The sequence below is a fragment of the Numenius arquata genome, chromosome 15 (assembly GCF_964106895.1).
Source record: "Numenius arquata chromosome 15, bNumArq3.hap1.1, whole genome shotgun sequence".
NCBI classification, from domain to species: Eukaryota; Metazoa; Chordata; class Aves; order Charadriiformes; family Scolopacidae; genus Numenius; species Numenius arquata.
The window spans coordinates 14560603-14574143 of record NC_133590.1 but is presented as its reverse complement, the minus strand read 5'-3'; the positions used below and the strand labels follow the sequence as shown (position 1 = coordinate 14574143).

The 13541-nt window shown below is 40.0% G+C and overlaps 1 protein-coding gene across 1 annotated transcript in view; it reads left to right on the top strand.

Moving 5' to 3' along the window:
* Positions 1–13541, top strand: part of C15H10orf90 (chromosome 15 C10orf90 homolog) — a 68441-nt gene that overhangs the window by 43201 nt on the left and 11699 nt on the right. Inside the window, 3 exon segments of the mRNA XM_074159095.1 lie at positions 7841–8131; positions 10199–10392; positions 11379–11577. Of these exon segments, the coding sequence (XP_074015196.1) occupies positions 7841–8131; positions 10199–10392; positions 11379–11577 (684 nt within the window).

Here is a 13541-nt window from a genome sequence, read left to right as displayed (position 1 = left end):
TAGACTGGTTTTCAGTGATGGCACTGGTGATTTGGTGGCACTGTGATGTGCCTGTGAATAGAGCACTCGCATTTCCCCTTGGAGCTAACTGTTCTTTAGTAATTTCTTTGTGGTTTTAGGCAACAAGCAGCCATGGATGGGTGGGAGTGGGGCTTGGTTTTTTGTTTCGTTTTGTGGGGGTTTTTCGTTGTTTTTTTCCCACTTGTTTAAGGGCATGACCATAAAGTAATTTGACTGGAGCTGAAGGAGCTCCCCACCTGCAGGAAACATGCCTTTCGCAGACTAAAGGCTTAGTTTTATACTATGGGGCATAGCAGTGAATCTTTGGATAGAAAGACCATTGTTTCCATTGAAGTCAGAAGGTTGTCTGCCCTGTTAATGATGCACAGCATTCCATGAATGAAACAGATAAATTAGAATAATTTTCCCAAAGATGATCATATTGTCTGCTGAAGATCCAAATTAAAGTTCAGCTCTCCTTGTTTTGGCACCTGAAAGTTAAAGGTTTGATTTTTCCACTGTTTTCCATCTTGTTCAGGGTGGACATTTTTATCTTGAGTTGTCAGAGTTGGTAAAAATGTGAGACAATTTGAAGTGAAAGACTCTGGAGGGGGCAAGTCACTCGTTAGCACTCAGGGCAAGCGCTGGAGGACTGAATACTAGAATCGTTAAAATAATGATTAAGAGAAAGAGATGGGCTATGTGGATTCGGTGACTGCATTATGCCACTGGAGTAAAGGGCCTCATTTTCCCCTTATTCACACTTGGTTTAAACTAGGAGCAAGTCTTCTGCAGTCTGTGAAATGAGTACTTGGCTCAGTCTGGCTGCGGTAAATTATCAGAAAGAGCTGAACAACTAGGTGTCTTTGACATGATGAGAATACCAAGTGGTTGATACATTTCTTACCCTGCAAATCACCATTTAAATGTTCTGAATCATCCAGAATTTTTTTTTTTTTTAAAGTCACACTGCATCAGATTACTCCTTCAGTCACTACAATAGTGCCTGATAGCTTCTTGCATGACACCCTTGAAATGCAAACATGGGTGTCTAACTCTGAGATTTTTGTTACGTGGATGTTACAGAGAATGTCTCATAAGTACAGCAGCAAATTTCAAAGTATTTTCAATAACCATTTCCATGGTTCTTAACAATATGAACAGAGATCCTCTCAGTCGCAGGACCAGTTGCCTGGGAGTGTTGGGTTTGTTAAAGACACACATAGAAAGGCCCACAATTCACGACAAGAAAAACAATGATGATTCGAGGCATGAGTCTAAAATCTAAGACCAATTATCTTCAATGGGAAAATAATTACCAGGTGATTGACCAACCTCCAAATTATGAAAGGTTTAATGAAAAGGGAATATTTTTCCTTTTATCCTATCCCAGTACATAGGAAGCAAAGGGGGAAAACATTAGTAAAACACACAAACGCCATTGTCGACCAGCTGGGTATTGGGAACTCACTGGTGCAAGCAGTCAAATCAAATCATGTGGGTGGATTATTTCCTGACCGCTAAAATATTCTGCAGCAATAATATGTTCTCGTGATTCAGAGTGTAAGAGGATCTCCTGCAGGTGCCAGGCAGGAACATATCCTTTTTGCTGGTACAGTCATTGCAAATTACACTCTTGTTCCACCAAACTTCTCAGTGCGCGGTTGGGAGTCAGCGCGTCACATCCTGTCCTGAGCGGCACGTTGCTACCCATTAGCTCCCTGAAATAAGTGGCGTTCCCTTATTTAACACCAAGAGAGAGAAGATTGATTAATTATTTGTAAAGTGTTTTGAGAAAATAAATTGGCAGTCACCACAGAGAGACTTATTGTTAGGTGCCGTTGATTAGCTGCATTATGGGATTGTTTGCTCTGAAGCCAAGTGTTGGACTACACTCTAATTTTGCCAAAAGCCTTCTGTAAACAAGCTGTTTCTTGACATCAAGAGGCTCTTCCTACTTTGGACTGATTATAGGTTTGAAGCCTAATAGCTCTTAGGTACACTTGATAAGCTTTCTCTTTTGAATTATTACAGCTTTCTACAGACAAATATCAGCTTTTGCGAAAAGAAAGCATCTTCCTTCTGAGAAATATGCCCACAGCTGTCAACGTCATTAAAAAAAACCACCAAAAAAACCAACCCCAAAACCCCAAAAAAGCTGGCTAGAAAAAAAACAGCCTTTTTTGTTAGAAATATTTTTTAATCTAGACTTTTAGCTTGAGCTGTTATTGATATATCTGAGATAATTAAGTCCTATCCTCACCAGGCAGGGCTGTTTAAGGAAGCATTAGTATTGGTACAATGTCATATTAATTGGGAGTAACAGTCTGGCTGATTCTCTTGGTTCAAGCTTGTGAAGTTCCCTTGACTTTGGGTGTATATAATTCTGGGAATGGAGCTGAGGACATGGCCCAGCCCTGTTTCTTAGGATCCAGCCCAGGTTTTTATTGAAAGTTAAATCCAAGACCTCGTTAAGCATTACGTTTTGATCAGGGAGCATGGGCAGAGCTACATTACTCTCAGGTTTTTTTGCTATTCAAATAGTTTCCATGGATGCCAATGCTGAACAGCATCTGACACTGGAGCCATTTGACAAACATCGAAAGCCAGTTGGGGACACAGGTGTCACTGCTGGTCAGCAGAAATTTTAGTAAAAACATTTCACTTTTGCAGCCCTCCTTGCCGACTGACTACGAGTGATATCTTTTCCTCGGCAGTGATCTGAGCAATGAATTATCCATCCTATCCTCCATCCCTTGACAAACACTGAAATAACTAATAATATTGTCATTGCTCTCAATGTTTCCATTTTTCTGTGTTACCAGGCTGTTGAGATGATGCGGTCTGTTTACTTATATCTAAGATCGTATGGCTTAGCTGTGGTAATACTTGATTCATGAGAGGAATTGAGTCATCAGTCTTTGTCATCGGGAGGCTGGAGTCTTGGTTTGGATCACGGGTCGCTGCTTGCCCGCTTGAGGCACGTGTGGGCTCTGTACAACCTACGCCTACGTGTGCCTGGGTCTAAATCTCGATGAAGGTAGAAGTTTCTCACATTTAAGGAACGTTAATTGCTGCTCCTCTCTGCTTGGGGTATTGGCAGTGTCAGCTCCCATCACGGAGGTCTGGGAGAGCTCAGCAGCCCAGGGCATGGGGCTTTTATTAAATTTAAAAAAAAAAAAAAGAAAAACCCAGCAGGTGGTCTGTAATGTAAAGCCTACCTACAGTGGCGATGTCTGATCTCGTTAATGACACACAGTGAATCAACGCTGTGTGTCTCCTTCCCCGGCCGCCTCTTGTCAGGCTTGCTTGGTGGTCGGGGAGGATTTGTAGCGCTGCGTCTGTTAAAAGGAGCTTTGGCCAGTTTCAAAGAAGTGCTTTGTCATGAATTGTCAAAAATCCACACTGAAAGGCTAGGAAGAGTTTTACATGAAAGTATGAAAAGCTGCATTATCCTGTTGTAAAGTGAAAAGGGGGAAAAAAAAAAAAGTAACAATGGAAAAGTGGATGTTTGCCTGAATTGTCCGTGTTTCAAGGAAAGGCAAGTTTAACCTGCTGTAATGCAGGGTCACTTCCTGTTAGCAAAACCCCCTGAAGGGAGAGGGAGGAAAATGTAAAAAGATACTTTACAGTAAAACAATATACTCATTTTACTCAGAGATCAAGGACTCTTGAAAAAAAAAAAAAGAGCTTTTGAAAACCTGCCCCTGGTTTTACAGAATATTTTTAACTCCTCCAATATCATATGGTTTTCACTAAGTCATTATTTAAAAATTGAACTGTTGTATTTTTTTTTTTCTTGCATAGGGCAAAAATGACTTTTTTCCGAATGTAATTATGATTTTGTTCCTTAACTTTTTCTCCTGTAAGCAGCTGAACTTTTACAACCAGGATCTGTATTTGCTGAATTTTATTAAGGGAGTCATTCTGCTTTCTGTTTCTTCAAGTTTTGTTCTCCTGTATCTCCCAAAGCATTACACTTGCATGTCTTTGTTCATTAGTTTTAAAGTCTTTCTTCAGCTGGGATAATAGAAAAAACACATATTGCTCGTCATCCAGTTGCAATTCTAGCTATTCTCAGAGGGGCATATATATTTCAAGTTTGGTGTGTGGGGATTTAGATATACAATTCCAGATAGTCTTAATGAGAGTAACAGTCCTAATTCCCCACATAGTATATTAAAAATGGGTCCAGAACGTACAGAGTGAAACTCTGTGATCTTACCTTTAAGTACCTTTGCCTATTTCTTTTTTTTTTTTTTCTAAATATCATTTGCATCTGCATCCGTTAGTTAAGGTAATTGACAGCTGCTTTGAGGATGAGGGAGTTGATCTTTGGAGTCCATGTCTGGTTTGCTTTGCTGTGTTTTCCTGGGAATTGACTGCGCCTGGGCGTACCTTTTGCATTGAAAGGTTAATTCAAGAGGGAGTTAGAGGAAAGAATTTAGCAAATCAGCTCCGTTATTATTCTGATTGCCTTCTATGTTAGACAAGAACAAGGCGCACCTTTTCTTATTGCCTTAATTAACTACACAAAAAAAATCCCCACCATACTATGAATCTAATAAGGATTAAGATTTAGTTATAATATTAGTGCAAGATCTAAGGAAGGCACTTTTCATGCAGAAAGGATGCAGTGGTTTTATACCTGAATTTCATAAGGAATTGTGCTTTTTTAAATTCTTTCCTAGGCATCTTTTTGTTGCCATAAAATGCTAAGAAGCAGCCATCATCTTTTTCTCTCCCCATCCACACCTCTGCAGGCATTCCCCAGACCGTATGGGCAGAATGCCACTGGGGATGTTTCTCTTAGCAGGGAAGGGGTGCAGTGCAAAAGGGAAGGCTGTCTCCATTTGCACTATATGTAAGAAATATTCCTGGGGCTTAATTCTCAGTTCTTGAAGGTTACTGTACTTACACTTGGAAGCCAATATCCACAAATAGGGAGTTTGGTACTTAGGAGTAAATGGAGTGTGAATACTCTAGGCAACTCTTCTTTCTTTTGTTCAGATCTGTATTCTAAGACTTTAGAGAGATGTGACTTACAGACAACTCCTTCGCTCACTCTGGTCTCCACTGTTTTATTCTGCTACCTGGCAGCCCATTTTCACCACCATGATGATTCGTGCTGTAGTTTTGGATACCAGTGCCCAGCTGCAGCAAATAGCCTCTCCTGGGGACACAGCAGTGGTGGAAGCGCTCTGACGATCCGTGTGAAGAAGCTGTTTGGCTTCACAACACACACATTTATTGCACAGACCATTTCTTGATACGAAGGCAAATTATCTCCTACTGTGATGCTGCCTTGGATGAGCAGAAACTCTTTCCTCCGTTCCACTTTCTTTTCTTCTCTCTGCTTTCTGCTGGCCAGTAAACTATTTTAATTTAAAAGATGATTTAAAGAGATAATCTGTTTTCCATTCGAGTTCTTTCTGTGGCTTAGCTGCCCTCCTTTTTTTTTCTTTCTATCCTTCTAGTATCTTGGCTGCCTTTGTGAAGAGACTTCCTTCTCTGCCGCTCTGCAGTTACTTAATGCTACCTGCTGCTTTCTTCATCTTCTCCTACCATGCTTCTTGTTTCTACCTCCTCCCACAAACACTCTTTGATGCCCATGACCCCATTAATCTGTCCCAGTGGTTTTTTTCCCTTTATATGTCATAAAACATTTGTAGAAACACAGTGTGTAACTGCAGGTATGGGATCGGTTGGGGAATGAAGGAACAGATCACTGTGTATGCATGAGCTCCAACTGGGATAGAATTGAGTCTATCCAGTTTGTTGAGAGTATTTGCATCAAAACTATATTGAGAAGAGAGCTAAGCTTTGACAAAAGACAAGGAGAATATTTGCAATGTGTGAAAAACAAGGAGAAAAGTAAGTTATACCAGGGAGAAGAGGGACAACTTGGATGCTAGCCTAGAATTTGGGAGCACTGTGTGCACTTCCTTGCTTTCACCAGATTTTCTCTATGGCTGTGAAATTGCTTAGGACGGGGTTTATCACAGTGAAGTTAATTAGAAAAAAGTTAATTTTTCTGTCTATGCTGATCTTCATGGATCCCTGATGAGAGGATCTCCAGAAGAGTTGAGTCCTTCTTCCTGTATGGGCAGTTACATAAATCTTTTAACAAAGATGTTAAAAGCTTTCTGATCTGCATGGTAAAGGAAGAACATGATGCTGTACCTTAATGCCTCTGTTTTCCTCAGAAATACAGGTTGATCAAAAAAGAAACATGAGCCATTCAGAACATTAGAATGTGTAGGAGACCGTCATTTTGTGGCAAAGAATATTTCTCATCTATTGTGAGTGGATTAAGAATAGGAAAGAGAACTGAAAGCTTCCTGCACCACAGTGCAGGATCTAATTTTACTTAATGACTGTGACATAAGGAAGCGTCTAACGTGATGTGGCATGTCACCTGTCCTCGTGGATTGGATCAAAGGAGAAAAACACTTCTAATCTTCCCTCTGTCCTCAGCCAAGACATTGGAAAGAAGTGTTTAGAGAGGGGCAGCTGTTGAGGATGAGTCAGCAGAGAAAAGAATTATGTGGCTGCTTTTGAAAAAGTGTTTGTCATGAAACACGAGTCGTTTATTAAATATGTTATGTCCACAATACAGAATGGGACAAGCCCTGCCTGATTTGTTTGGGCTTATGGTTAAGTCTGAAACCACTTGGGTTTTTTTTTCCCTTCTACCTCCCAAATCTCTCAGTTGCCTTCTTTCAGAGTTTTTTAATAGCTATTGGTCATTTCCACCTACATAAATCTCTAGGTCTCGAGTCAGCCTGTGACTAGGGCTGCTAATAGACAAGTTATGCACATGATTAAAAAAAAGAAGAGCAGAGTCGTGCTGTGTGCATGGCCGTGTGGGTCCCGCATACCAGGGACCACTGCAGGGTGGTTTTATAGAGACATAAAACAGTTCCCATCTGCTCATTCTTTCTCTCCTCTCTTTGCTGATTCTGATGCCCTTTTCATCTTGTCCCTAATTCTTTGGATTTCACCTCCTGATTATTTTTTTTCCCCTATTCTCTTTTCTCCCTTCAAAATTCTGCCTTAAATGCCCTTTGGAAAATGGACACTTCTGTGTACTGATTTTCCCAGACTCTCAGTTTTCTAGGGTTTTGCTGGCAGCCGTGGTGGGCAGCTTGAATCATCTTCCAAGGTTTGTATAGCACAGAGCTTTCCTGACTAGCTCTGTCGCTTTTGACGTGGCTGTCCTGCAGCTGTAGCTGCTGTGATACATCCTCCTTATCAAAACAATTTCAGTGGAAAACATATCTTGCACAAATCTGACCTTTTTGCTGCTGGTTCCTGCTGCAGCTTTGCACAGAGGCAGAACAGGGCACTAGAAATTTTGGAGATGGGGGATGCTCCTGAGGCAGCCACCCTGCTATGGAGAGCTTAAAAACCTGATCCCCAAACCACTTTGACATCAATTCTCATCACAGCCACTGTTGGATCTGAAATGATAATTTTGATCAGGTTTAACCAATCTAAAATATTCCTCTCAAGAGAATAAGAGGCAAGAGGAGGACACATAATGTACCTTTATGTTAGAGGTATCTTGACTCCTTCCATGATGCTCATCAGGGTGTATCTATATTATTTAGAATGGTAATTTATTTTTATGAAGAGTATCCTCTGTGATTATTTCTATCAGAAACATTTTGTTGCAGCACAGTCATGATAAAATTTGTATCAGTTACAACTTTTAAAATATATGACCAGAAGCAGTTTCACAGGAAATAAAAATTGTGAGGACCAGAGAACTGAGAAGAGAAATGTTCCCATGCTGTAGTATTTGGGGTTGGTTTTTTTTCTTTTCTGTTTTTCACAGGAACACAAATGCTGTCGGGAAGCAAGAAGCAGCAATGCACCACGGGCAGGAGCAGCGCAAGGGCCTCTGGCTCTCTTCCAGACACAGCTTCCAGAAAGGCAAGCGCTGCTGCTACTGAGGGCTCATCGGAAAGGAGAGATCCCTCCAAGGGCACCTCCAAATCCAAAGAGATCCAAGCACAGGGTGTCCTGAAACCAAAAATCTCTGTCTCCCGGAGTATGTGCAATATAAAAGCTTCATCAAGGATCCTCTGGGAAGAAAATGTTCACATGCAAAACCAGCTCCTAAAAAGTAAGGTACAAATCCTACTGTGGTTGTTAGGAATATGGTTTCAATAATAAGATGAGATCAGTCTCAAAGAAAAAAGTGAAATAATGGAAAGTCAGTCCGTTTTTGTCCAGCTTTAAGTGCTGAGTATGAGTCATCTGGTGAGAGATCAATCAACTAATCTGACTGTATACATTGCTATGGTTAATAGAAAACAAGATTAAAATGGGAAAGATAGGCTTACTTTGTAAGTAGATTCAAAAAGTCTTGAAAAAGCATTAAAATTGCAGAGTCAAGCATTCCCAGTCCAACCAAGAAACACCAGAAGTGAGGTTAGTTTTATAACCTTGTTCTGATACCTTTCTTTCACTTCTGTGATCTTTTTTTTTTTGACACAACAACCTGAACTATGTGCTGCACAAGCATAGCACAAAATACCTCATTTGCAGAGATTATTGTGAAGAAAAGAAAAGAAGAGGTTTAACAATTGATTATCAGCAAGGTTTCAGCACATAAAATGTAATTTCTTCTAGGTAGCACCATTTGGGATGTCTTATTTCCAGCACTTATTCACACAGCTAAAACAGAGATGACACAAGCAGATATATTCATGCACAAGGTGTTCTTGCAGAAGGCATCTGGGATATTCTATAGATTAATTTGTCTTTAGCATCAATAGGTTTGTGAGAAATTTACTCCAAGACGACCTTAAAAATGCTATAATGATCATATAGCCTTTTTTTCTTACAACATTTTTTACAGATTTTTTGCAGGCAGGTAGGCAAAGCTTTTTCATTATTGACTATAAAGCTACTGAATGTAACACCCATTTAGCTGAGAAAAGCCCACATTCTGCTTTCAGTGCCTGAAGTTAAATCATGCCATGTCACTAGCTGGAAGTAACTTAGTTTTACAAAAGTGAAGCATCCACTGAGATCTGTCAAAGATAAAGTTAATCAACACCTCTGTAAACCTGACTTATCGAGGAGTTTAATTTCATGTTCGCAAGTTTCAAGATTTTTTCCAAAATGTTAACAAGAACAGTATTAGGGAGGAAATGCAGTTCAGGCTTTTATAAGGCACATGTACCCAACACAGATCATTTTAATATTTTTTTAAGTACAATATAATATGTACAATATGTCATAAAGAGGAAAATATTTTAAGTTTATTGTAACCAAAAATTGAAATAAAACAGTAATGGGCTTTATTCCCAGATATTTAGTTCTAGAAATCAAATTATTTGGCAAGGAAGAAGTACTCCAGTGTGACTTTTCAAAATAGCTCATATGGAGCTCTTCTGAAGTTCTTTTGTTATTTTGGATTAATTTTGTCCTCTAAATGAGAATCTTGTCAACTCTGGGTTTTGAGCACATAGCCTCTTTTGGTCCTAATTTGTGCAGGGAGTATCAGTCATAGAGCATTAAAGCATAATTAAAAGTCTAGAAAAAAAATCTTTTTTTCTCAATGTGAATTGACAGCTTTCATAATAATAGGCTATAATGCATGTTAACCTTTTGTTTATTATTTTTTTCAAGGAGTCTTTCCACTGGAAAGACTGAATATATAGAATGAATATATGAATGAATGAATATATAGAAATGGTAATGAAATCATATTATCAGCAAAGGAAAAAGTAAAAAGAGTAGTGTTTATTAAAGTCTCAGTATCGTCAAAGAGAAATGATATGTGATTAAGGTCCATCACAATATGTTATTTCCTACATACGTGCAATAAATTGAAATGAACTCAAGCTGCAAGTCGCAGCGGGGAATCCTTTGCTTTCATGATGCCACTTCTGTGTTACAGAACCGTCTTGCTTTTGGGAAGCAAATACCAGCAAATAGAGCTAAGCATCTGAGCGGTTTAATTATGCTTCGATGTGATGTCTGGCTTAATGTGAAAGATACTCTGGGTGTCACAGGGCAGTGAGTAGCACCTATGATTAGATTTGATCTATTCTGCTTAATGAGGCCTATTAATAATACCTTGGCATTCTTATTTCAGAAATTGCCCTCTATGTCTAATGAGGTGGAGAACCCAATAAAAAATTAACCATGCACTCTTAATGAACTTTTAAATCTCTCGAAGGTGATTATGAATTCTGTGGTTCAAGTGACAAAATAAAGGAATGCAAGGAGGAGGACAAGTGGGAGCGAGCCAGCCGGGTAATGCTATCCGTGGCTCTCTCACCAGATGCTGCTCGTGAGAAAAACAACGCGCTCACCCAGCCAGAAACCGGCTCCCAGCCTGAGAAAACCCCACCAGTCCCGTGGACACTGCGGGTAAAATATCAATTTGTTGTTATTGTTGCTGTTAATATGGGGATTGATTTTTTTTTTTTTTTTCTTTTTTCTTTTTTCTTTCGTGGATGGGCTTTGCTTCCTGGTAAGTGGCTGAGGGCAGAAGTTTGCATTACCTTGACTTTTCTCCTTTCCAGTGAAGTTTTGGTAACTTGCATAAGCTGCTAAGACTTGCTTGGCTGTTTGGTTGTACAGTGTCCCCATTCTAAGCTCCACCTGCCATTCCTGTAGAGGAACATGGTAAAAGTCTGAGGATTTACAACTTTCCCAAAGACACTTTGGAGACACAAGACACCCTTGGAACTGCCAGTTTCCCAAATGGGGATGACATCCAGCGCCATGAGCGGCAGCCGTGGGTATGGACGTGACCCCAGGTTGATACCAAGCACCGTCACCAGAAGCGCTTTCCTGTCTTCTCCTCCAGCATGTGTTGAAGATCAATCTCCACTCCCATCTTCTGCCCTGAGACATTCCTAGATGCTGAAACAGCCTTTGACTGGGAAGCGTTCTCTTTCTGGATCATCCACGAATAGATCTGCATGACAATCTAAATAAACAGGAAAGTTTGTGAACTGTTAGTGACAAGCTGCTTCGGCAATGGGGTGAGACAAGGAAATAGGCAAAACACCAAGAACTTGAATTTGGATAACTTATAAAAATACGTACTTCAAAACCTTTTGGATCTGTTTTCTGAAAGTTGGGTTTGGGTTTGATATTTTTTTGTTGGTGGTGGGTTTTTTGTTTTTTTTTCCGAAATTCTCCTTTGTCTGGTCTGGAAATTTCACACCAAAGCAGCTTTCTAATAGCAAAGGAAGTAAAGACATACAGGAAGGTAGTTTGCTAACTTCTGTGTAGAAAAGCAATGATTTTCATTAATCATCTCTTACTGAATCCACTTAGATGCATATCACAATTTTTTCTTCCTTTTAATTTTTTTTAAAACAAAGTGTTTTCTCTGTTGCATTTAGGAAGCACTGGAAATCCATAAGCCTCAGTTCATCTCTCGTTCACAAGAAAGGCTGAGGAGGCTCGAACACATGGTCCAGCTGAGGAAAGCCCAGCAGAGCGATGCTCCTGCAGGCAACCACGCAGCCCTTGCTCGCAAGCTTTCTTCAACATCCACTTCAAGCAAAAAAAAGCAATACACCATTCCTCACCCTCTCAGTGGTAAGTTGAATTGTGACCCACTACAGGTCTGTAGCTGTCTTTGAAATCTTGCCACGTGTATAGTGTTTCCATATTAATTTTGTGAGAAAACATGAGACCTGCTGCTCCTGTTCCACCCCATCACCGCTCCAGCATCTGTCCCAATGCTCGGAGCAGAAAGTCTCTGAAGCACAGAGATGGGTTAGTGGGGATGAGGTGTTTTCTGTGGTTTGTGGCAGCAGAAGGAGACTTCCTGGAGGACCTTTTTGTCATTGTCACCTGCAGTCATGTTCTTCGTCATGATGCAAGTTGCTGCTAGTAGTAGAGGTGATAGCAATAAATGGCATTTCATACTTCTTACAGCTCACAGAAAGAGCAGTCAGGGGAGAGATGTGACAAGTAGGGGGACAGGTAGGGTTTGGGAATAGGACTCCCAATCTGGTCTTCTCAGCAGCTTCAGGTGTGGACTTCCCACTTGACTGATGAAGCCCTCAGCAGTGAGAGAGCTGTGAAAGTACGCTCGTCTGCCCAGCAGCTGTATGCAAGGCTGCTAAATCAATGCATCTAAACTCTATGATTTCTTAATTCAAGTTGATTAGGTTGTTTTATTGCCCTGGTGGTAAACAGACTCAATATCCAATGAGTTAAAACAGTTCTCTCTGAGAAGCTCCCTCGCAGCTGCCTCCCAATGGCACCTCTGTAAATATTATCTAGAATCAGGTCATTAAACAAATTACTTTTGTTTTTCCTTTCTTTTTTTTTTTTTTTTTTTAATTGCCATCTGGCTGTTACTTAATCCAGTTGACTAAAGAAAAAGATTCATTTGATTGATTGGCATTCCTCTTTCCATTTCAGTTTTAAATCTGTGGCTGTTTGAAGTCACATAATTCTCCTGAAAAGTAAATCAATTGAAAACATTAAACAACTAGTTGGGTCACCTGGAAGAAGCAGAAAAGAAAATCTTTGATACCCTCAACACTGGAAAACATGTCTAGTTTTTTGTGCTCCCTTGGGAATGAGATGGTGTGCAGGAAAGTTGGGTGCACTCCCAGTCTTGGGGCTCTTGGAATGCTTTGCATTGGAGAGTCCCGATTTCTATCACTACATCTGTGCCATCTGTTATGGTATGATGGAGTCTGCCTTACATCAGATACTATAAAAACCCATTATGTTAGAGCTAAATAAACATAAGTAAACAAAGCACAAAACATGAATTATATTTTAAAGAGTCAATAAAATTAATTCACTACTTCAATTATCCAAGTTAATTTTCTTGAGTTCAGATCTCTCAGGGCTGTGCTGCTCCGTGGTGTTGGTGCTGCCAGCACCAGCAAACCCTCTCAGCAGGCAGCGGCCCAGGCCAGGAGTTTGTCATATACCATAGAAGATGTGGCAAATATCTCCGCCTTTATTTGGGCATCTTTGGAAGTCCCCCAAATCCCTCTGCAATTCTTTATGAAACAAAAAACTGAAAGGTTAAACCTATTTCTCCTTAAATTATAATTAAAGATTAATCTTTATGCTTGTTTAATGAGTAATAAAAGCATAATATTGAAATATATTCATTAATTATTCAAGTAAATTACTATTTCCCTCTTCTAGTGGTTAGTCATTAAAGATAAATTTGTCTAAAGAGACTCTTTAGTTTCCGTAACTCATCCGCCTTCCTGTAGCTACATGTAATTTTCTGTTTGTAAGATCTTAATATTTTCATAATGGCAGAAGTGTCACGTCTGTTATTTAAACATAAGTGTAATTAATTTTGTAAATTTTAGGTCCCTGATAAAGCACAACTGTGTAGGCTGCAGTTCAGAGGGCTGTGCAGGAGTGTACTGAGCATATTTAATTTGCTCTGAGTCCTGGCAATTGGTATTTTAGGACTTCCGCTGGCCGATGCTGTTGTGCTGAAGGACTAGTATCGTTAATGAGCCCCAGAGTGGGGGATCTTTGTTTCCTACAGATGCTCCCAAACTTTTCTAGCTGCA